General features: G+C 42.1%; 1 protein-coding gene and 1 long non-coding RNA gene across 2 annotated transcripts in view; one reads left to right on the top strand and one right to left on the bottom strand.

Moving 5' to 3' along the window:
- Positions 1-23,636, bottom strand: part of kcnq3 (potassium voltage-gated channel, KQT-like subfamily, member 3) — a 146,043-nt gene extending 122,407 nt beyond the window's left edge. Inside the window, exon 1 of the mRNA XM_060905948.1 lies at positions 23,329-23,636. Coding sequence (XP_060761931.1) covers positions 23,329-23,636 — 308 coding nt within the window. The remainder of the gene's footprint in view (positions 1-23,328) is intronic.
- LOC132871628 (uncharacterized) overlaps positions 1-25,732 on the top strand; it is a 96,489-nt gene that overhangs the window by 24,758 nt on the left and 45,999 nt on the right. The window lies entirely within an intron of this gene.

Here is a 25,732-nt window from a genome sequence, read left to right on the forward strand (position 1 = left end):
AAGACAGTTGAGCAACTAGAATCCTACATTAGACAAGAATGGGTTAACATTCCTATCCCTAAACTTGAGCAACTTGTCTCCTCAGTCCCCAGACATTTACAGACTGTTGTGAAGAGAAAAGGGGATGTCTCACAGTGGTAAACATGACCTTGTCCCAACTTTTTTGAGATGTGTTGTTGTCATGAAATTTAAAATCACCTAATTTTTCTCTTTAAATGATACATTTTCTCAGTTTAATTATTTGATATGTCATCTACAGTTAGGTCCATAAATATTTGGACAGAGACAACATTTTTCTAATTTTGGTTCTGTACATTACCACAATGAATTTTGAACAAAACAATTCAGATGCAGCTGAAGTTCAGACTTTCAGCTTTAATTCAGTGGGTTGAACAAAATGATTGCATAAAAATGTGAGGAACTAAAGCATTTTTTAAACACAATCCCTTCATTTCAGGGGCTCAAAAGTAATTGGACAAATTAAATAATTGTAAATAAAATGTTCATTTCTAATACTTGGTTGAAAACCCTTTGTTGGCAATGACTGCCTGAAGTCTTGAACTCATGGACATCACCAGACGCTGTGTTTCCTCCTTTTTAATGCTCTGCCAGGCCTTTACTGCAGCGGTTTTCAGTTGCTGTTTGTTTGTGGGCCTTTCTGTCTGAAGTTTAGTCTTTAACAAGTGAAATGCATGCTCAATTGGGTTGAGATCAGGTGACTGACTTGGCCATTCAAGAATATTCCACTTCTTTGCTTTAATAAACTCCTGGGTTGCTTTGGCTTTATGTTTTGGGTCATTGTCCATCTGTATTATGAAATGCTGACCAATCAGTTTGGCTGCATTTGGCTGGATTTGAGCACACAGTATGTCTCTGAATACCTCAGAATTCATCCGGCTGCTTCTGTCCTGTGTCACATCATCAATAAACACTAGTGACCCAGTGCCACTGGTAGCCATGCATGCCCAAGCCATCACACTGCCTCTGCCATGTTTTACAGATGATGTGGTATGCTTTGGATCATGAGCTGTACCACGCCTTCGCCATACTTTTTTCTTTCCATCATTCTGGTAGAGGTTGATCTTGGTTTCATCTGTCCAAAGAATGTTCTTCCAGAAGTGTGCTGGCTTTTTTAGATGTTTTTTAGCAAAGTCCAATCTAGCCTTTTTATTCTTGAGGCTTATGAGTGGCTTGCACCGTGCAGTGAACCCTCTGTATTTACTTTCATGCAGTCTTCTCTTTATGGTAGATTTGGATATTGATACGCCTACCTCCTGGAGAGTGTTGTTCACTTGGTTGGCTGTTGTGAAGGGGTTTCTCTTCACCATGGAAATTATTCTGCAATCATCCACCACTGTTGTCTTCTGTGGGCATCCAGGTCTTTTTGCACTGATGAGTTCACCAGTGCTTTCTTTCTTTCTCAGGATGTACCAAACTGTAGATTTTGCCACTCCTAATATTGTAGCAATTTCTCGGATGGGTTTTTTCTGTTTTCGCAGCTTAAAGATGGCTTGTTTCACCTGCATGGAGAGCTCCTTTGACCGCATGTTTTCTTCACAGCAAAATCTTCCAAATGCAAGCACCTCACCTCAAATCAACTCCAGGCCTTTTATCTGCTTAATTGAGAATGACATAACGAAGGAATTGCCCACACCTGCCCATGAAATAGCCTTTGAGTCAATTGTCCAATTACTTTTGGTCCCTTTAAAAACAGGGTGGCACATGTTAAGGAGCTGAAACTCCTAAACCCTTCATCCAATCTTAATGTGGATACCCTCAAATGAAAGCTGAAAGTCTGGACTTTATGTCCATGTCCATTATATAACTATAACCTGAATATGTTTCAGTAAACAGGTAAAAAAACTAAATTTGTGTCAGTGTCCAAATATATATGGACCTAACTGTATGTTCTATTCTGAATAAAATATGGAATTTTGAAACTTCCAAATCATTGCATTCTGTTTTTATTTACAATTTGTACTTTGCCCAACTTTTTTGGAATCGGGGTTGTATATTAGGTAGTAGATCCCCAGGAGGAACTTTGCTACTGGGAGTTAATGTTGGTGTGATCACTAATTTATGGAATCATACTGTAGGACTGCAAAAAAAAAGTATAAACCTGGAAAAGAATAAGAAAATAAATGTTGAAAAAGAATAAGAGAATAAATTAAAGCCGCAAGCGGCCTCGACGGGCCCTCGCGCCAGCGGCCAAGGGGGGCGGGGGCATGCGTCCCCGCGAAAGACCTTCCACAGCTTCCTCGGCAAGAGACATTACTCCCACAATGGCGACAAAGCACAGAATTGGACACATGGCAACAATAGGGTCTCGCACTGTACGGTGCTCGGGGCCTAATAATAAAAATAATAATAATAATCCTTCAAAAACAATAGGGTCTTGCACTGGACGGTGCTCGGGCCCTAATAATAATAATAATAACTAGAAACTATATGCCAAGCAGGCACCTTAATGCGAGAGGCAAAAATCACAACACGTTAGGGGGCGCTATAGAGGCCCTGAGGCCCGCCTGGATCTGGGCTTCTGGTTCTCAGTAGCGGTGGCAGTCTAAGAAAAAGGAGCCAAATCTCGTGCGTTGTCGACCATGGCAAGCGCCCCAATAAGGGTCTTGTAAAGAGTTTGCTTGCCAAGTTTGACAAATCAGAAGCTGCAATATCATTTTTGCCATAACCAGCACCCCCAGGGGCGAAAGTGCACAAAATTTGGCGTATATGTCAGGTGAGCTATGAAGAGTTTGCGTATGAAGTTTGATTACAAGTGAGTAAATAGAAGATGAGATATAGATTTTTCAAGAATAAATATTTTGGTTTTTCCCATGTCAGTAGGTGGCGCTATGCTGTACATGAGTGATTATGAGTTGGAAAAATAAGTGTCTACAACAGCAACGTACTATCACAAGGTAGTGGTGTGAAGGAAAAGAGGAAAGATTGGATTTTTTGCCCAAAAATAGCGCCCCCAGTGGCGAAATATCACAGAAATTGGGTAACATGTCAGAAGCCCAATGAGGGATTTGCGTGTGAAGTATGAGCAGTTTTGAGCAATTAGAAGATTTGTTATGAATTGTTAGGCATGTAAAATTTTGCATTGAAAATTGATTGACGTATAACTTCTGAACGGTTTATGCTACGTGAAACGTATTAAGAACCTTTTGGCAGCCATGTCTGTAGATGATGTGTATCAATTTTGGTGACATTCCTATGAACGGTCTAGGAGGAGTTGCGCCGTCTTCGTGGCCATGCATTTCGCACAAAAGTGAAATTACCTCACTTCCTGTTGGGCGTGGCTAATGCATTGGCATTACATTTTTGTCCGGCTTAGTGAGATACATATGCGTACCAAATGGCATGCCACTACTACAAACTACATGGCAACCAGGCACCTTAATGCGGGAGGCCAAAATCACAACGAGTTAGGGGGCGCAATAGAGGCCCTGAGGCCCGCCTGGATCTGGGCTTCTGGTTCTCAGTAGCGGTGGCAGTCTAAGAAAAAGGAGCCAAATTTCGTGCGTTGTCGACCATGGCAAGCGCCCCAATAAGGGTCTTGTAAAGAGTTTGCTTGCCAAGTTTGACAAATCAGAAGCTGCAATATCATTTTTGCCATAACCAGCACCCCCAGGGGCGAAAGTGCACAAAATTAGGCGTACATGTCAGGTGAGCTATGAAGAGTTTGCGTATGAAGTTTGATGACAATTGAGTAAATAGAAGATGAGATATAGATTTTTGAAGAATAAATTTTTTGGTTTTTCCCATGTCAGAAGGTGGCGCTATGCTGTACATGAGCGATTATGAGTTGGAAAAATAAGCGTCTACAACAGCAACGTACTATCACAAGGAAGTGGTGTGAAGGAAAAGCATTATGGAAATATTTACCAAAAACACGTATTGGAGCAATTGCGTCGGCCAAAAACAGCGCCCCCCATGGACGAAAATTCCCAAAATGTGGTATACATGACATGGGAGGTAGTAAGAGGGTGGCCGTGAAGTTTGACCAAATTTGAGGAAAGATTGGATTTTTTGCCCAAAAATAGCACCCCCAGTGGCGAAATATCACAGATATTGGGTAACATGTCAGAAGCCCAATGAGTGATTTGCGTGTGAAGTATGAGCAGTTTTGAGCAATCAGAAGATTTGTTATGAATTTTTAAGCATGTAAAATTTTGCATCAAAAATTGATTGACGTATAACTTCTGAACGGTTTATCCTACGTGAAACGTATTTAGTAACTTTTGTCAGCCATGTCTGTAGATGATGTGTATCAATTTTGGTGACATACCTATGAACGGTCTAGGAGGAGTTGCGCCGTCTTCGTGGCCATGCATTTCGCACAAAAGTGAAATTACCTCACTTCCTGTTGGGCGTGGCTAATGCATTGGCATTACATTTTTGTCCGGCTTAGTGAGATACATATGCATACCAAATGGCATGCCACTACTACTAACTACATGGCAACCAGGCACCTTAATGCGGGAGACCAAAATCACAACGACTTAGGGGGGGCTATAGAGGCCCTGAGCCCCGGCTAAGTTTGCGCTTTTGGGTCTGAGTAGCGGTGGCAATTCTCGGAACTGGTGCCAAATTTCGTGCGTTTTCGCCCATGGCAAGTGCCCCGAAAATGGCCCAACAGCGGAGAAAAATAAAGAAGACGGAAGAATAATTAAAGCCGCAAGCGGCCTCGACGGGCCCTCGCGCCAGCGGCCAAGGGGGGCGGGGGCATGCGTCCCTGCGAAAAACCATCCACAGCTTCTGCGGCAAGAGACATTACTCCCACAATGGCGACGAAGCACAGAATTGGACACATGGCAACAATAGGGTCTCGCACTTCGTGCGTTGTCGACCATGGCAAGTGCCTCAATAAGGGTCTTGAAAAGAGTTTGCTTGCCAAGTTTGACAAATCAGAAGCTGCAATATCATTTTTGCCATAATCAGCACCCCCAGGGGCGAAAGTGCACAAAATTTGGCGTATATGTCAGGTGAGCTATGAAGAGTTTGCGTATGAATTTCGATGACAATTGAGTAAATAGAAGATGAGATATAGATTTTTGAAGAATAAATTTTTTGGTTTTTCCCATGTCAGTAGGTGGCGCTATGCTGTACATGAGTGATTATGAGTTGGAAAAATAAGTGTCTACAACAGCAACGTACAATCACAAGGTAGTGGTGTGAAGGAAAAGCATTATGGAGTGATTTACAAAAAAACCCGTTTTGGAGCAATTGCGTGGGCCAAAAAGAGCGCCCCCCAATGGACAAAAATTCCCAAAATGTGGTATACATGAAATGGGAGGTAGAAAGAGGGTGGCCGTGAAGTTTGACCAAATTTGAGGAAAGATTGGATTTTTTGCCCAAAAACAGCGCCCCCAGTGGCGAAACATCACAGAAATTGGGTCACATGTCAGAAGCCCAATGAGTGATTTGCGTGTGAAGTATGAGCAGTGTTGAGCAATTAGAAGATTTGTTATGAATTTTTAAGCATGTAAAATTCTGCATTGAAAAATGATTGACGTATAACTTCTGAACGGTTTACCCTACGTGAAACGTATTTAGCAACTTTTGTCAGCCATGTCTGTAGATGATGTGTATCAATTTTGGTGACGTTCCTGTGAACGGTCTAGGAGGAGTTGCGCCGTCTTCGTGGCCATGCATTTCGCACAAAAGTGAAATTACCTCACGTCCTGTAGGGCGTGGCTAATGCATTGGCATTACATTTTTGTCCGGCTTGGTGAGATACAAATGCCTACCAAAGGGCATGCCACTACTACAAACTACATGGCAACCAGGCACCTTAATGCGAGAGGCAAAAATCACAACACGTTAGGGGGCGCTATAGAGGCCCTGAGGCCCGCCTGGATCTGGGCTTCTGGTTCTCAGTAGCGGTGGCAGTCTAAGAAAAAGGAGCCAAATTTCGAGCGTTGTCGACCATGGCAAGCGCCCCAATGAGGGTCTTGTAAAGAGTTTGCTTGCCAAGGTTGACAAATCAGAAGCTGCAATATCATTTCTGCCATAACCAGCACCCCCAGGGGCGAAAGTGCACAAAATTTGGCGTATATGTCAGGTGAGCTATGAAGAGTTTGCGTATGAAGTGTGATGAAAATTGAGTAAATAGAAGATGAGATATAGATTTTTGAAGAATAAATTTTTTGGTTTTTCCCATGTCAGTAGGTGGCGCTATGCTGTACATGAGCGATTATGAGTTGGAAAAATAAGTGTCTACAACAGCAACGTACTATCACAAGGTAGTGGTGTGAAGGAAAAGCATGATGGAATTATTAACCAAAAACCCATTTTGGAGAAATTGCGTCGGCCAAAAACAGCGCCCCCCATGGACGAAAATTCCCAAAATGTGGTATACATGACATGGGAGGTAGTAAGAGGGTGGCCGTGAAGTTTGACCAATTTTGAGGAAAGACTGGATTTTTTGCCCAAAAATAGCGCCCCCAGTGGCGAAATATCACAGAAATTGGGTAACATGTCAGAAGCCCAATGAGTGATTTGCATGTGAAGTATGAGCAGTTTTGAGCAAGCAGAAGATTTGTTATGAATTTTCAAGCATGTAAAATTGTGCATCGAAAATTGATTGACGTATAACTTCTGAACGGTTTATGCCACGTGAAACGTATTTAGTAACTTTTGTCAGCCATGTCTCTAGATGATGTGTATCAATTTTGGTGACATTCCTATGAACGGTCTAGGAGGAGTTGCGCCGTCTTCGTGGCCATGCATTTCGCACAAAAGTGAAATTACCTCACTTCCTGTTGGGCGTGGCTAATGCATTGGCATTACATTTTTGTCCGGCGTCGTGAGATACATAAGCCTACCAAATGGCATGCCACTACTACAAACTACATGGCACCCAGGCACCTTAATGCGGGAGGCCAAAATCACAACGACTAAGGGGGCGCTATAGAGGCCCTGAACCCCCGCCAAGTTTGGGCTTTTGGTTCTGAGTAGCGGTGCCAATTCTCGGAACTGGTGCCAAATTTCGTGCGTTTTCGCCCATGGCAAGCGCCCCGAAAATGGCCCAACAGCGGAGAAAAATAAAGAAGAAGAAGAAGACGGAAGAATAATTAAAGCCGCAAGCGGCCTCGACGGGCCCTCGTGCCAGCGGCCAAGGGGGGTGGGGGCATGCGTCCCCGCGAAACACCTTCCACAGCTTCTTCGGCAAGAGACATTACTCCCGCAATGGCGACAAAGAACAGAATTGGACACATGGCAACGATAGGGTCTCGCACTGTACGGTGCACGGGCCCTAATAATAATAGCGCCCTAATAAGGGTCTTGTAAAGAGTTTGCTTGCCAAGTTTGACAAATCAGAAGCTGCAATATCATTTTTGCCATAACCAGCACCCCCAGGGGCGAAAGTGCACAAAATTAGGCGTACATGTCAGGTGAGCTATGAAGAGTTTGCGTATGAAGTTTGATGACAATTGAGTAAATAGAAGATGAGATATAGATTTTTGAAGAATAAAATTTTTGGTTTTTCCCATGTCAGTAGGTGGCGCTATGCTGTACATGAGCGATTATGAGTTGGAAAAATAAGTGTCTACAACAGCAACGCACTATCACAAGGTAGTGGTGTGAAGGAAAAGCATTATGGAATTATTTACCAAAAACCCGTTTTGGAGCAATTGCGTCGGCCAAAAACAGCGCCCCCCATGGACGAAAATTCCCAAAATGTGGTATACATGACATGGGAGGTAGGAAGAGGGTGGCCGTGAAGTTTGACCAAATTTGAGGAAAGACTGGAATTTTTGCCCAAAAATAGCGCCCCCAGTGGCGAAATATCACAGAAATTGGGTAACATGTCAGAAGCCCAATGAGTGATCTGCGTGTGAAGTATGAGCAGTTTTGAGCAAGTAGAAGATTTATGAATTTTTAAGCATGTAAAATGTTGCATTGAAAATTGATTGACGTATAACTTCTGAACGGTTTATGCTACGTGAAACCTATTTAGTAACTTTTGTCAACCATGTCTGTAGATGATGTGTATCAATTTTGGTGACATTCCTATGAACGGTCTAGGAGGAGTTGCGCCGTCTTCGTGGCCATGCATTTCGCACAAAAGTGAAATTACCTCACTTCCTGTTGGGCGTGGCTAATGCATTGGCATTACATTTTTGTCCGGCTTAGTGAGATTCATATGCGTACCAAATGGCATGCCACTACTACAAACTACATGGCAACCAGGCACCTTAATGCGGGAGGCCAAAATCACAACGAGTTAGGGGGCGCTATAGAGGCCCTGAGGCCCGCCTGGATCTGGGCTTCTGGTTCTCAGTAGCGGTGGCAGTCTAAGAAAAAGGAGCCACATTTCGTGCGTTGTCGACCATGGCAAGCGCCCCAATAAGGGTCTTGTAAAGCGTTTGCTTGGCAAGTTTGACAAATCAGAAGCTGCAATATCATTTTTGCCATAACCAGCACCCCCAGGGGCGAAAGTGCACAAAATTTGGCGTACATGTCAGGTGAGCTATGAAGAGTTTGCGTATGAAGTTTGATGACAATTGAGTAAATAGAAGATGAGATATAGATTTTTGAAGAATAAATTTTTTGGTTTTTCCCATGTCAGTAGGTGGCGCTATGCTGTACATGAGCGATTATGAGTTGGAAAAATAAGTGTCTACAACAGCAACGTACTATCACAAGGAAGTGGTGTGAAGGAAAAGCATTATGGAATTATTTACCAAAAACCCGTTTTGGAGCAATTGCGTCGGCCAAAAACAGCGCCCCCCATGGACGAAAATTTCCAAAACGTGGTATACATGACATGGGAGGTAGTAAGAGGGTGGCCGTGAAGTTTGACCAAAATTGAGGAAAGATTGGAATTTTTGCCCAAAAATAGCGCCCCCAGTGGCGAAATATCACAGAAATTGGGTAACATGTCAGAAGCCCAATGAGTGATTTGCGTGTGAAGTATGAGCAGTTTTGAGCAATCAGAAGATTTGTTATGAATTTTTAAGCATGTAAAATTTTGCATCGAAAATTGATTGACGTATAACTTCTGAACGGTTAATCCTACGTGAAACGTATTTAGTAACTTTTGTCAGCCATGTCTGTAGACGATGTGTATCAATTCTGGTGACAGTCCTATGAACGGTCTAGGAGGAGTTGCGCCGTCTTCGTGGCCATGCATTTCGCACAAAAGTGAAATTACCTCACTTCCTGATGGGCGTGGCTAATGCATTGGCATTACATTTTTGTCCGGCTTAGTGAGATACATATGCGTACCAAATTGCATGCCACTACTACAAACTATATGGCAACCAGGCACCTTAATGCGGGAGGCCAAAATCACAACGACTTAGGGGGCGCTATGGAGGCCCTGAGCCCCGGCCAAGTTTGGGCTTCTGGTTCTGAGTAGCGGTGGCAATTCTCGGAACTGGTGCCAAATTTCGTGCGTTTTGGCCCATGGCAAGCGCCCCGAAAATGGCCCAACAGCGGAGAAAAATAAAGAAGAAGAAGAAGACGGAAGAAGAAGAAGAAGACGGAAGAATAATAATAGTGAACTCTTACAAGAACAATAGGGCCTTCGCCCATAGGGCTCGGGCCCTAATAATAGTGAACTCTTACAAGAACAATAGGGCCTTCGCCCATAGGGCTCGGGCCCTAATAATAGTGAACTCTTACAAGAACAATAGGGCCTTCGCCCATAGGGCTCGGGCCCTAATAAAAAATAAGAGAATACAAATAAATGCTGAAATGAAAATGAAAATAAAAGAATAAGAAAATAAATAATCCTGCCCAGGCTGAGTCATCAGTTGCATACATGAATCCTGCTTTGCACAGTGTGAAGTGGTTTCTGTTTGAATTGGGAAGAGAAGGAAAGGATTTGTGTCCTCTATGTGTATGCTAGCCATTATCTGGTCTTATTCTTTTAGAGTTTTAGTATTTTTTATGGCACTCCTATGACAGTGTTCCATTTCCTCATATTATTTTTCCATGTAAATGACTTGAAAATTATTTATTATTTGGAAATGTAAAGAATGTGTTTCTGCATAAATAACTGGGTAGCATAGTGTGTAGTGTTGTCGCCTTAGAGATCACTGGTTTGATTCTCAGATCAGGTGAGGCCTAATAAACACTCTACTTTTATCCCAGAACTCTATCAAATGGTGACTTCCGGTTGAGGCCATGTTCGAGTAAGGCATGAGCTACAATGCTGCCGCAGCCTAAGTTTGTAAAACCTGGCTAAAACAAAATAATTGGGTCGCTAACTAATGCAAGACGCAAAATAACTTTTCACACAATCTTTTTTCACCACTATTTCTGAAAACCATGAACTACGACCATGCCAAACTGACCTTGCAAAAATACTGAGGTAGGCTCAGCGGCCACCATGGACTGCCCTGAAGGAGAGCCCTCAGGTGGAGAGGCCTCAGGCCTGGGAAACACGACAGTACTAGAGGCTATTGCTGCCCTCCAAACTGAACTATGCTCACTCAAGACTGAGATTGTGGGCATAATTGACACAAGAATCAACCAACTTTCGACCACCATCAGGGGTGAACTGGTGGCTTTCAAATGTGAAACTAACGTTGCCATCTGTGCTGTTAAAACCACAGTGAACGAGCATGTTAACAAGCTAACAGAGCTAGAGCGCACAGCGTCTAGTGCCGCTGATACTATTACAAAGCTGGACCATGAAGTCAGCCGCTTAAATAAAATAATGGACCAACTCTCTGACAAGTGCACTGAGCTTGAGGGGCACAGCAGGAGACAAAACCTAGGATTTTACATGTAAAGGAGGGAGCAGAGATGGGTAAGAAGCCGAGAGAATTTGCTGCACAACTTTTAAAGGATGCGCTGTCCCTGGAGGAGCGTCCGCTTGTTGACAGATGTCACAGATCGCTCAGGATCCATCAGGGGACAACGAACCATCTTGCCCCCTCATTCTCAAAATGCACTACACTCACAAACTGGAAGAAATATTACGAAGGGCAGCGGAGATGCAGCGGACAACTGTGAACGGACAGGGGATCCTGATATTCCTGGATTACCCTCCAGCAGTTAAGAGATTACGTGCCATGTTTAAAAGAGCAAGAGAGCTACTGAGAGATAAACCAGGAGTAAGGTTCAGCCTGCAATACCCTGCTAAACTATGGGTCACTGTCAATGGCAAAGCACATTTCTTCACCAACCCAGACAGGGCGACGGAGTTTGCAGAGCAACACTTCAGAGCAGCTTCCACTGATTGACGGTGAACTGCACAAACATTATGTTTTGAAATTGTTAGGTTTAGTTCACAAGAGCTTTATTAGCTCTCTCTGGTTGCAACCATAGCAGACTGTGCTGTGTATTTGTTCTCAGATTACAGGCCTGCTGCGGCAGGACTCGGTTTCTACTTTGTTCATCTGGCGATTTTCTGTTCTTTGTTTTGCACTTTAATACTCGATGGCCTGCCTATCGAACTTACTACTTGACTTAAAACATAAGGTACACTCTGTTTACATTTATTTACTTGTCATTATTTTCATTACTTTTTAAACAAGGCCACTTTGTTGTAAAGTTTAATTCCTATACTACGATGAGCCTGCATATTTTGCCTTTTTTTTTTTTTGAAACAAATCTTCAACTGGTCACGAATTTACAACTCATCTGCACTTTAATTCATTTGTGGGTTTACAGTGAAAATGTAGATGTAGACCATTTCAACAGGTACAGGTTATCTTGTTATACCATTCTAATGTTGAAATAGACAGGTTTACCCTATTTTATTTCTCAAAACCTGAACTAGCTGCAGAGTTACTTTTGCAGCGTATACTTGAAGGTTGATATTAGTTTGACCCTTAGATTATAGGGAGGTTCTCTTGTACTTGCTGATACTACTTTTGTGTTACTTTCTCAATCTATATTTCTATTTTTTCTTATCGTCTTTCTATTGTTTTATCGTTCCCTAGCCTCCCATTAGGGGGTTTCATGTTAATATGGGGGGGGGGGGGGGTTACTCTGCTCTGTGATAACTTATTTTTGTGTTGCAATGGAGATTTTAAGATCTTGTCAGGTTTCCTTTCCTGATACAGAACAATGGCGTAACTCATGATGACGGACAAAGGGGCCCTACTTGTGGTACCTGGAATGTGAAAGGGCTGAACCACCCAGTAAAGAAAGTACTATCCCACCTGAAATCTCTGTCCTCAGACATCATGGTTCTTCAAGAAACCCACTTAAAGAACAGTTCTCTCGTTAAGCTTAGGAGTAGGTGGACTGGGCAAACTTATCACTCATCCTTCTCCGCAAAAGCCAGAGGTATATCTCTTTTAATTCACAAAGGGGTTCCATTTAAACACCGATCCACAAAAACGGATGCGGAGGGTTGCTACCTTATTGTCACTGGGGAAATTCACTCGGTTCCAATAACTTTGGTTAATATTTATGGGCCTAATTTTGACCGTCCTGCCTTTTTTAGGAAGGTGTTTTCCATAATAACCATCAAATCTCAAACCAACCTCATTGTTGGAGGAGACTTAAATTGTGTTCTAGACCCTTATATGGATAGCTCCTTTAAGAAGCGGGCCCCGCATTCTAATTCCAGGGACTTCTTAAAAGCATATATTAACAGCTCAAACCTATCTGATGTGTAGAGATTCTTCCACCCCACAGAAAGAGACTACTCTTTTCACTCACATGTGCATAACGTTTATACCTGTATTGACTACTTCTTGGTTGACTCTAAGTTACTGCCTCACATTCATAACCCTAAATACCATGAGATATTGATTTCCGATCATAGCCTCCTTACATTTACCCTTAACTTAAGTGGTCTACATTCCTCTCGGCCATTATAGAGGATGGATCCCCAACTTATTAACAACCCCAAATTCTGTGAATATTTAAATGGGCAAATGAAAATGTTTTTGAATTCAATAACACTCCAGAGATTTCTCCTTGTTTACTGTGGGAAACTCTAAAGGCATATCTGAGGGGCTGTATTATTTCCTATCTGGGGCATAAGAACAAACTGAATGAAGCTAAGCTTCTCGAATTGGAAGAACGAATTAATCAGTTAGATAAGGAGAATGCACATCACCCCTCATTGGACAAATATAAACAAATCTTGGAGTTGAGGCTTCAGTATAATCAGATTGTTTCAGCTAAGATTTCAAAATCATCTTTATTTAAAGCAAAAGTACTTTGAATTTGGCAAGAAACACCAAAATATGCTTGCCAGACAACTGCGCAAATTAGAAAATGACTGCACAATTCATAAAATCAGGTCCAAATATGGAGCTCCTCTTACCTCAGTGAACGACATTAACAAGCACTTTAAGGAATTCTTTGAAACCCTTTATACTTCTAAAACCACTGTGGGACCCCACAATATGAAAAGTTTTATTGAAAGTATCGATGTTCCCTCCCTCTCACAGGAGGATTATGCCTTGCTAAACAAAGCCATCACTCTTCAAGAGTTGAAAGATACAGTTAAAACTCTGAAAGGAGGCAAAACTCCCGGCCCCGATGAACTGCCTTCTGAGCTGTACAAAACATTTACTGACACACTCGCACCTTATATGCTTAATATGTTCTCTCAGGCTCTTGAAAAGGGATCTCTGCCACAAACCCTTAACGAGGCTGTCATAACTCTTATTCTGAAAAGGGGCAGAGATCTGGAAGAGGTTGGAGGATACAGGCGTATTTCTCTCCTGAATGTGGATCAGAAAATACTAGCCAAACTCCTGGCAAACAGACTCAACAAATGTATTGGCACACTGGTTCACCTGGATCAGTCTGGATTTATTCCAGGTAGAAACTCTGTCTCCACCCTTAGACGTCTTTTTAATATAATGTATCACGCCAAATCTAGTCTGAGCAATCTCATGGTCATCTTTTTTGATGCTGAAAAGGCATTTGATCAGGTGGAATGGTCCTACTTATTTAAAGTGTTGGATAAATTTAATCTGGGAGATACATTTATAGCCTGGATTAAACTGCTGTACAGAAATCCTAAGGCCCAAATTTTAACAAACAGAATGCTGTCCTCCCACTTCAGCTGGTTTAGGGACACAAGACAGGGCTGTCCCCTCTCGCCCCTCCTTTTTGCGCTGGCTACTGAACCCCTCGCTGAGTCAATTCACTCAGATCTTAATATTCATGGCTTTAATATCATAGACACATCTGAGAAAATTTCTCTGTATGCGGACGAAGTTCTGTTGTTTATTACCAAACCCCAACTCTGTCTCCCTGTGATTCTAGATAAAATTAACCTATAGAGATCTTGCAGTCACGTGACCGGAAAGTACACAACCGCCATCGTGTCGGTCAAAAACACCGCTGAATACTGCTGCACTCGTGTACAGAATGGATCAATTTCAACCGACAGACTACACGGCTCATTTTTCTAATGAACAGATAACTAGATATATGTCTAAAATAAACGATCTACAGATTTGTGACCCTTATGGCTTTCCGGACGGAGTTTTCACGACCGGATTTTGAACTGCCAGCGGAATACCCGGACGTGTATGATTACCTCATCAACTTTCTCTCGCTGTTCAGTGGTGAAGCACTGCGTGCTTATAAATCTCTGCACAGTTATCTTTACAGAAATTCAGGATTTGTCAGCGACTCAGATGTGGCATCTTGTAAACAAGAAAATCCTCATTGGATGGGTAAGTCACTTAAGTATTGAGTATAGCACTGACCAGCCAATTATAGAATAAGGTAAGTCCAAATTGTCCGTGTTGTTTACATGGATCTGGCGTTGGAGAGGTAGAGGCTTGGCAGTGGAGGTTTGAGTAGCTGTTTTCTGAGCTTAGTCAACAGGCCGGCTCTGCAGCCTCGCTTTTGCTTCGGCTCCCGGCGCGCCTCCTTCGCTTTGCTTCCGATAACAATCCACGGTCTCGCAATCTGGTCTCGTCCGGAATGTTTTTTTTTTCTCATCCGGAATGTTGTGCATGCAATGGAAATCGCTACAAACCGTCATTTTCTGCTGGAAACCAATGTCCAGTAAGTCCATACGGTTGTAGTGGATATTGAAGTCCGGTACAGACGAACAACACGCAAAAATACACACAAAAAACATAAAAACCGTGCACAGGTAGGGAGAGCTTGTAGCCGCAGCCGTTGTAGTAGAATTGTATATAGTAGGGTTTTCCAGAAGAAAAGGTAGAAGTAAAAGCAGAAGTAGAACCAGAAGTAGAAGTAGAAGGCGGAATATGGCGTTTGACCGACACGATGGCGTCTGTCACAATCTGGATCGGCTGTGACGTCACATGCAAGATCTCTATTTGGAGCCTTCTCTGGTTACAGGGTTAATTGGACCAAAAGTGAGTTGATTCCTGTGGGGTTAAGGGACCTTTCCCCAATACACCACCTTCCATTTAAAATTTCTAACAAGTCGTTCACCTATCTTGGAATTCAGGTCACTAAAGAATTCTCTCTTTTTAAAGCCAATTATCCCCCTCTTTTGGCCAAACTGTAGGCTAATATTTGGTTTTGCAGATCACTTCCCATTTCACTCATTGGCAGAATTAACATGATCAAAATGATAGTCCTTCCTCAACTACTATACCGTACCTCTTCCAGTGTCTCCCAGTGTTCTTGCCCAAATCTTTTTTTTAAGATCGTATATTCTATTGTCCTCCCCTTTACTTGGAACTATAAAAGTCATTAAAAAAAATTAAAAAAAAAAGCTAATCTCTGCAAACGGAAATTATCTGGTGGGCTAGCTCTCCCTGATTTTTGTCTTTACTATTGGTCTTTAATCTTAAAATAATTTCAATGTGGTTAGATAATTCAGTTGAACCCTCCCCAATTGGCTGCAGCTGGAGTTGGAGCTGTGTCATCCATATAGTTTAGGTGTGGTAATCCTGTCTCCAGTGGCCTTAGACAAATCTGATTATGGCAGAAGCATTATTATAAATAATGCGGTAAAATTTGGAAGCAAATTAAGACACATTTTTGGAATCAGTTCACTTTCTTCCCTGATCCCTTTAGCTCGGAATCCTTATTTTCCACCATCCCAGCTTGACACTGGATTCTTACAATGGAGAATGCTGGGCATTTACAGTACACAATTGGTGACCTTTATTCGAATGGAACTTTTGCCTCTTCTGCTCAGTAGCAAGAAACATATAAACTCCTTAGGAGTAATTTTTTCAGGTTTCTTCAGATCAGAAACTATGCCTGTACCCACTTACCCTCCTTTGAAAGTGCCTCACCCTCAGCTTTAGACAGGTGTCTTTAGAATACTGGTTCTGACAGAACCAGAAATAGGGTTTGCTCTGAGGAACAGAGAGCTGCAATTTAACAAGATCTGGCTGCCCTTTGTCCATTACCTTAAAAAAAAACCAGTAGCCAATTTTCCTTGCATAAGTGATTGTCCACTATCACTTTTTATTTTTTACTTTTTGTCCTTAATTCTCCATCACTCCATGTATTGACATATATAATGTTTTGAGCAGAAGGGGGTGGGTAGGGAGGGAAAGCATACATACTTTATTTAGGTGGGATACATTTGTTGTATTTTTTTGCATTCTTTTTTCTTTTTCTTTCTTCATAATGAAAATGTATACTGTTTTTCCCGTCCTACATTATGCAATCTACCTCTAATAAAACATCTCATCTCATTATCTCTAGCCGCTTTATTCTTCTACAGGGTCGCAGGCAAGCTGGAGCCTATCCCAGCTGACTACGGGCGAAAGGCGGGGTACACCCTGGACAAGTCGCCAGGTCATCACAGGGCTGGCTCATAGACACAGACAACAATTCACACTCACATTCACACCTACGGTCAATTTAGAGTCACCAGTTAACCTAACCTGCATGTCTTTGGACTGTGGGGGAAACCGGAGCACCCGGAGGAAACCCACGCGGACACAGAGAGAACATGCAAACTCCGCACAGAAAGGCCCTCGCTGGCCACGGGGCTTGAACCCGGACCTTCTTGCTGTGAGGCGACAGCGCTAACCACTACACCACCGTGCCGCCCTAATAAAACATCTCATCTCATTATCTCTAGCCGCTTTATCCTTCTACAGGGTTGCAGGCAAGCTGGAGCCTATCCCAGCTGACTACGGGCGAGAGGCGGGGTACACCCTGGACAAGTCGCCAGGTCATCACAGGGCTGACACATAGACACAGACAACCATTCACACTCACATTCACACCTACGGTCAATTTAGAGTCACCAGTTAACCTAACCTGCATGTCTTTGGACTGTGGGGGAAACCGGAGCACCCGGAGGAAACCCACGCAGACATGGGGAGAACATGCAAACTCCACACAGAAAGGCCCTCGCCGGCCCCGGGGCTCGAACCCGGACCTTCTTGCTGTGAGGCGACAGCGCTAACCACTACACCACCGTGCTGCCCTAATAAAACATACTTGACAAAAAAAAAAGAACTCTATCATATCATGCTGGCTGTATGAAAACAACGTGTCTAAATGCCACTCAGTTGAGTGATGACATCGCAGCCCCAGAGGAGCATTCTGAATCAATATTTGCAGAATATATCTGAAAACAGAAATTACCAACTTCAGGAACACTGTAGTATCCATGACAGTATTTGCAGATTTCTGAGTCACTTTCCCAAATGATGGTCAATAATTTGGAAATTATATGGCACTGACAACCATACAGATGCAGTACATACATAGACAGATGTATGAAAATGTCAGAAAAATAAAGGTCAACTCCACACAGTCACCAGAGCACAGGCTTGAACCCATGATTTTGGCATTGAAAAAGGAAATACAGAAACACTACCACTGCACTACCTGTTATCTCCATCCATGGTTGACCATGTGGAGGTTTTACTTTCAGATATACATTACCAGTCAAAATTTTGGACATACCTACTCATTTATAGGTTTTTCTGAATTTTGACTATTTTCTACATTGTAGAACAATACTGAAGCCATCAAAACTATGAAATAACATATAGAACATACATGGAATTATGTGGTAAACAAGAAAGTATTAAGAAAATGTTTCATATTTTAGATTCTTCAAAGTAACCACCATTTAACCTATTAACTTAGCACTATTCGACAACTATAGTAATCCATATTATGTCAAATGACAGTCCATCATTACCTGAAGACATGAAATGTATTTTAATTAATAAAAATAAAGAAATAAACCTTGAATTAGAAGGTGTGTCAAAACTTTTGATTGGTACTATATATTGCAAAGATTGATTCAGGATGCTTGTTTGGGGCCATGCTATCATCACTACAACCAGTAAATCTTGAAATTAGTCTCTGTTATGAAATTATACTGACAATAATTAATTTACCTGATTTAAATGTGCACATTGGTCCTACGTGCCTATATGAATGCACTGAATTGTGTTTACACAGTTTGCTTTTGTACAGCCATCATGATTTGATAGAGTCCCGGAATAAAAGTTTTTATTAGGATGTGTATCCACATATCATTTTAATCTGAGCACCAGTATATATATTTTTTTATTTTTCCAAGGTAGAGAGAGCGTATGCTACTGCATGTGGCCACCTAGAGATAAAGTGTTGAATCCAGTGCCTTTTTGCACAGTTCTCCACAGTTTTTGTGCTGCCGCTCTGAGCACTTTGAGGTGAAATTTTTTTAACTTTTCAGAAAGACGCTGGTGTCATCACTGCTGCTCATTTTCAGTCAACCAATTGTACTGCTCATTTTCAGTCAACCAATTGTACAGCAATTAGAGTTTTGACATGTTTCAAAAATATTGTTGTCAATGAAACAAAACCGATGTGCAGTGTAGGAGCACCTTTTTTTTCCTTTTTTTTTGATGATGATGCACTGGGATGAAGCACTCCCCAGTGCCCTGCTAGTGCTTTTCTACCTGAAGGGGAAAAAAAAACCCACTAGTATATAGACACACACCCTTAGACCTCACCCAAGCTGACCATCAAACTGATACGTCTGAGCTCTGAGACGGCAACACTACAGCCATTTACACTGAAACACAATGTTTACATTTACAAATAATAAGTAATTTTCAAGTCATTTTATACAAAACAAATGTGAGGAAACGGAACACTGTCATAAGAGTACCATAAAAAAGATTAAGGCTGCATTCAAAACAGAAGGTTGTTGCCTTATTGCCTTGCTGCCATTATAGACAGGTGTCTTATAAGGAAGGACTTTCAACTGAAAGCATCTTCTAAGGGCGTTCATTTTGAATGACCTTTTAGGATCGCGTTTACAGTAACATGGGACATCAGCACACTGTGTAACTAAACCAAAGAGTTAGCTATTTGGTTAACAGATGTCTCACAAATCATATCAAACAAATTTATTTAGTTACAGGCATGGGTTACAAGATAGTACAATGTTTATTTCTCTGTAACTTTTCAAAAATGTAAGCAAAGAAAACTTATATTTTTATACAAAATCACTTTTCTGTGTCTTTGGTCTACCATCCATTTTTTTTCAATGCTTGAGGGAGCTGCTGCACAGATTTATGGGTGATAGGCATAAATGGATAATTCTTTTATTTTTATTTTGGCATTTCTTTTCATATTCCTTTATTTTCATTTTTTTCTTATTCTTTTATTTTTTCTGCATTCATTTTCCAATTTTTTTATTTTTATGTCTGCATTTATTTTTGTATTCTTTTGTGTTTATTTTCTTATTTCTTTACAGATTTATTATTTTTTATGGTATTCCTGTGATTCCATAGTAATTAATCAGTACTTATTAGAAAAGAGCCATCGTTAACTGCAGGAGAAATATAAGACTAAGTAATTGCTGCTTAAAATTCAGTTAATTACTACATAGCTTTTAGTGAACTCCCACTAACATATTTACTAAGTAATTAACTAGTATTTAGTATTTTACAGAAATAAGATAGGTGATAATGAAGAACTACTCATTCATTCCTACTTAGGTCCTACACAGTTACCTATAAGTTGTTGAACAGTATTGTATCATGTTACCAGATTATTAACAGAGAGCGAGAGAGAGAGAGAGAGAGAGCACAGGGAGGGTAAGCCATAGTACCAAGCTAATGAGAGAAAGGAAACAAACTGAGCTGGTAAAACAGTTCATATTAAGTTTGGATATTATTCATTTATCTATGTTTGATTGCTAGCTACTAACTTTCAATTGTAAAGAAACTGACAAACTGTACATTTGGATTTGGTTCATGTAAATTCACAATGCAGATATAGTCAGTCATGGCAATATTCACATTTCTGATTTTCTGTGTATTTTCTGCCTAATGTGGTGCACATGATGAACACAGCATACAGTTATATTGCTTACGAAACAGTAGCATGGACTTATGGGTCAACAAAATAGTTGCCTCCTGACTCTACCTAAAATTATGTAGTTGTCAAAATTGCCTCAAACTCAGTTTTCAGTTTCAAGAGTATAGCCACTGCAGGAGAATCAAATATTCTAGTGCGCTACATTATCCTTGGTAATAAACAGCATTAACCAACATTCTAATGAATTACATACAGTAAATATCCATTATATGCTGAGTGCACTAGCCATATAAGATACCGTATGATCTTTAGTGAGTGCTCTGATAATTCAGCTGGGTTCATTTTTCCTCAAACAGATGTTTATGCAACATCTGAGTGTATTAGTGTGCTAAACACTCCACCATAACTGACAGCAAGTTCAACTTACTAAACACAACATTCTTGGGAAAAAGGCCAATTTACATAATGGAGTCAGTTTAATATTGTGTATGTTAGCAATGTATCTACTGTAGAAATAAATATACATATGATTGTTGACTGAAATGTGTTTATATCAAGGAGCAGCTTTTTTAGCTGAAGATATTCATAGCATTACTTTAGCCACATAGCTAATACTGCTTTTGAAAAACTCACGGACACATGGTACCTCTACACAGTCAGAATGAATGCACTTTTACTATCCAATTCCATTACTTCAATTTTATACACACACACACACACACACACACACACACACACACACACACACACACAATTCCGCATTTCATTATTAATAATTTACATTAATATGGAGAGGATTAACCTCAGCCAAGATTGGTTAAAAGGATCATAGCAAATCTGGAGACCACATAAACAGTCTGTATAAAAGCCTTATTATTATCTCTGAGACCACACATGTGCACACACATTTGTTAGAAGCCACACAAATCCTAAGCAGCAGACTGAACCTCACCCTTAAGCTTTGAAAACTGTGGTGTGAAGGGTAATAGAGATACTGAACAACAGCATGTTTCCTCCTAGAGAACTTATGTCCACATGTGTAAATGGCCTGTTGTGAGAATATGTTAATATGAAATATCATTAGAAACAGGTTTCAAGGAAAAAGAGAATATTCTCCAACATGCAAGGAACTTGTTAGTAAAGAAAGAGAGAGAGTGAGTCACTGTTGTGGTCGAGTCACTAAACCCCGAGTCCAGTTTCGAGTCCCCAGTGTTCAAGTCCAAGTTATCGCATCTCATCTCATTATCTCTAGCTGCTTTATCCTGTTCTACAGGGTCGCAGGCAAGCTGCAGCCTATCCCAGCTGACTACGGACAAGTTGCCAGGTCATCACAGGGCTGACACATAGACACAGACAACCATTCACACTCACATTCACACCTACGGTCAATTTAGAGTCACCAGTTAACCTAACCTGCATGTCTTTGGACTGTGGGGGAAACCGGAGCACCCGGAGGAAACCCACGCGGAGTCCAAGTTTTTTTAAATTTCGAGCCGAGTCCACAACTGAGCCAAGTCAAGTCCGAGACCACTCCAACTGCACCATTTGACGGTGGCTGTTTTAGCACTATTAACATAAGTTTGTTCCTGAACATGACGTATGAACAGGTGAATGTGCATTCTCTTTGTCAGGGAGTGTGAAGTATTCTGTCAGAGACGGATGTAAATGCAGAAGGTGTGTTTATTAATACAGATGAAGACAGGTATATTTACAACCATCCAAAACAGCAGGCAAAATTATAAAACAGTGAAACAGGCAATAGGTCGAGCGAGGCACAAACAGGCTCGGCAGAATCAAAAACGAGAAACAGGAAATCAGGGATCAGGAAACCAAGCAAGGAAATAATGCTCGGTACTGTGTCCGCAACGCAACTCAATACTTTGCAAAGTAAGTGCATTTTCACAGTTTTTATATAGGCGCGCTGATTGCATTGTAATCCTGTGCAGGTGCGAGTCGTTTACAGCGCACGAGAGTCTATCTGATCCACGCCCCAAGGCGTGCAGGTGTGACACTCCTGCACGAAATTAATACAAAAATTAATGTAGATATAAATATCTTATGCCAAATTATTATGGCATGTTACAAAAAATAAAGAAAAAATCCGAGTCCTCATCTCCAATTTACGAGACCAAATGCAGTTAATGCACGAGTCCGAGTCCAAGTCCGAGTCATCAGTGTTCAAGTTCCAGTCAAGTCACGAGTCCTTAAAATTAGGGCGTAAGTCGGACTCGAGTCCGAGGCCTGGACTCGAGTACTACAAGCCTGGTTTGTTTGTTCGGCTCTGAATTAAGTCATCTTAAAATCATCTGCTCTCTGATCCTCTGCAATGAAGCTCTTCTAATTAACCTGAGCAAACATGCATTTAGGCCCCCTGTGTGTGTGTGCGCGCGCATTTATTAAAAGAGTCACTCACTTACATAATTTATTTTTTTATACTGTTGGCTCTTTATAGCCCATTAACTCTCTCTCTCTCTCTCTCTCTCTCTCTCGTCAGGTTTTCATTTCAGTACTATGGACAGCAATTACAGCCATTTCAGTTTCGTTAGATTTAACGAAGATATTAAGATGATATTTTCCGATGTAAGGCTCATTTTGCATTTATGTTCCATTTTAGCTTAGTATAAAGTGTTATCCCGTTTTATTATACATTAACTAGTTCAAAACACACACACACACACACACACACACACACACGGGCTCTGTCTCCCCAGTCTGCGTGCAGCAAGAGTATACAAAAGGAGACGACATCTAGAACAACGAGTTTTTCATTTTGTCCCCTTGATGGTTCAGTATAGATTCTTCCTCCAGATGTTTCCATTTTATAAGAGGTTTTTGTGTGGAATTCCTTTAGAAAGATAAAGATGTAACTTGGGTGATTACAAGAAATGAATCGTAAGTCATTAAATTGCAGGAAGGCACTTCACAACTATTTTTTTAATTGAAATACAGGTCTTTGGGAGCTCAGGAGCAGGCTAGTGCTCAGAAAACCTGGAAGTACTATACGAGACTAAGTAGCTATGAGTGTGTACGTATGGTAAAGCACTATTCCATCATCTTCTCGCTCGATCAAGTTTCAAGATGTAGTTTTGAGGTGAAACAAAAAAAGGTTTGGGCTGTGTGTGTGTGTGTGTGTGTGAGAGTGAGAGAGAGAGAGAGAGAGAGAGAGCTTACACAAACGCGTGGTACACTAGCGCCCATCCCCGTGGTCTCTCGAGTGCATCGTAGATGAGATTCTGGATGCGCCGCTTCCGGATGTTGTTCCTCTTCACGGGCCGAGTGTAGCCGATAGGCGTCTTGGCCAAAAGGCCAAAGTTCTGCGAGCCCCGTTTAAATTCTGCTTGCCTCGCCGAGGTGGCGAGCAGCAGCGCGCCGTCCCGCTCGTGGCTCGTGCATGTCTCGAGTTCCCCGACCACCGCGTCTTTCCGCTGCTCACCAGAGTCCTGAGCGCCGTTAGCGCCATTTCTCGACCTGAGCCCCATGTTCACTGCTGTCGAGCGTCGGCGGCGCGCATATGCAAGTGCATGATGAGGCGCATGCCATGATCCGAGCAGGTGGGCGCGAGCCCCTTTATTTGCGGTTGGTCATTACAGGATCTTGATGAAGGAGAGATGCGTGATGCGGATCGGCTGAGGACAGAAAGCGAACGCCTGTTAAGCACCCCCAAACACACACACACACACACACACACACAAAAGCAGAGAGGCAACGCGATGGGGGAACGTTCGCGAGACTGAAATATAACAAATATAACAAAGAAAAAGAACTCACACACGGCCACAACGAACAATGAGCCAGATGCGGAGATAAAGATCAGTGTCACGAATATTCACCATCAACACAATAATACACAAAAACGCATGCTCTACACACTACCGAGATCAAAACGTGACCGCTCCCGACGAAGCATGCCTCTTGAATTTCACCTCCGTTACGCGCCACGAGCGCTGAAACAGACGCACGACACGGAGGAAACGGTAGGAGAGGCGCGAGACACGGAAAATCACGTGACATTCTTCTGACGTACGCATTTAGTCCGAGTCGCGTACGACTACTACAGGTGGGTTGTTCGCGTTCTCTTCCGTTTATTCTGAGGCAAAGGGGCAGAGGTTAAAATCGCGGCTGCCCCTTCTTAAATTTAGAGGACTGGTATTATAATTTGAACAAGAATAATTCATAACATGGGCTAATTCTGGTACTAATAAACATGCAGTACCGTTTCACATTGATTTACTGAAAAGTAATTTCATTTAAATATTAGAAAGTGTAGTGTATTCAGGGAACTGTTAACTGCTACCAAATGATTATGAAACCAAAATGTGCTCTAGTTTAAAGCGTCAATATTTAACTAAAGTAATCAGAAAACATTGATGTAATTTTAATGCCAAACCAGACAAAGAAAGAAGAGAGAAAACGTCTGGTAACCAAATTATACTTCAATTAAGCTGCTGTATAATCACCCATTTCCATGATATTAATGTGAAGAACTCCATGTGACACATAAGAGGGACTGTTTCTACATCACTGGCGGTTATAAAATAATTGAGCCCCATCCACCACTGTGTGGGTTTTTGTTAAGATTACCAAATAAAAGCACAGTGCTTTTGTCAGTCATGTAGGTCAGGGGTTCCCAAACTTTTCCATGCCAAGGCCCCCCAAAGAGCATTAGCTTCTGGCCGGGGACCCCCTTTGCAAACCCAGAGACAATGTATGTAAAGAAACATCAACTTTTAGAATGTTTTCTCTTACTTTTATTCAATATTCAATAATTGTTACATTTGTTTAGCATAAGAATATTATTAACATGTTTTCAACAGGGCGGCACGGTGGTGTAGTGGTTAGCGCTGTCGCCTCACAGCAAGAAGGTCCGGGTTCGAGCCCCATGGCCGGCGAGGGCCTTTCTGTGTGGAGTTTGCATGTTCTCCCCATGTCCGCGTGGGTTTCCTCCGGGTGCTCCGGTTTCCCCCACAGTCCAAAGACATGCAGGTTAGGTTAACTGGTGACTCTAAATTGACCGTAGGTGTGAATGTGAGTGTGAATGGTTGTCTGTGTCTATGTGTCAGCCCTGTGATGACCTGGCAACTTGTCCAGGGTGTACCCTGCCTTTCGCCCGTAGTCAGCTGGGATAGGCTCCAGCTTGCCTGCGACCCTGTAGAACAGGATAAAGCAGCTAGAGATAATGAGATGAGATGAGATGAGATGAGAGAACATGTTTTCAACAGGGCAGCACGGTGGTGTAGTGGTTAGCACTGTCGCCTCACAGCAAGAAGGTCCAGGTTCGAGCCCCGTGGCCGGCGAGGGCCTTTCTGTGCGGAGTTTGCATGTTCTCCCCGTGTCCACGTGGGTTTCCTCCGGCTGCTCTGGTTTCCCCCACAGTCCAAAGACATGCTGGTTAGGTTAACTGGTGACTCTAAATTGACCGTAGGTGTGAATGTGAGTGTGAATGGTTGTCTGTGTCTATGTGTCAGCCCTGTGATGACCTGGCGACTTGTCCAGGGTGTACCCTGCCTTTCGCCCGTAGTCAGCTGGGATAGGCTCCAGCTTGCCTGCGACTCTGTAGAACAGGATGAAGCGGCTA

Source organism: Neoarius graeffei, chromosome 23 (genome assembly GCF_027579695.1).
Source record: "Neoarius graeffei isolate fNeoGra1 chromosome 23, fNeoGra1.pri, whole genome shotgun sequence".
In the NCBI taxonomy this organism is placed as follows: domain Eukaryota; kingdom Metazoa; phylum Chordata; class Actinopteri; order Siluriformes; family Ariidae; genus Neoarius; species Neoarius graeffei.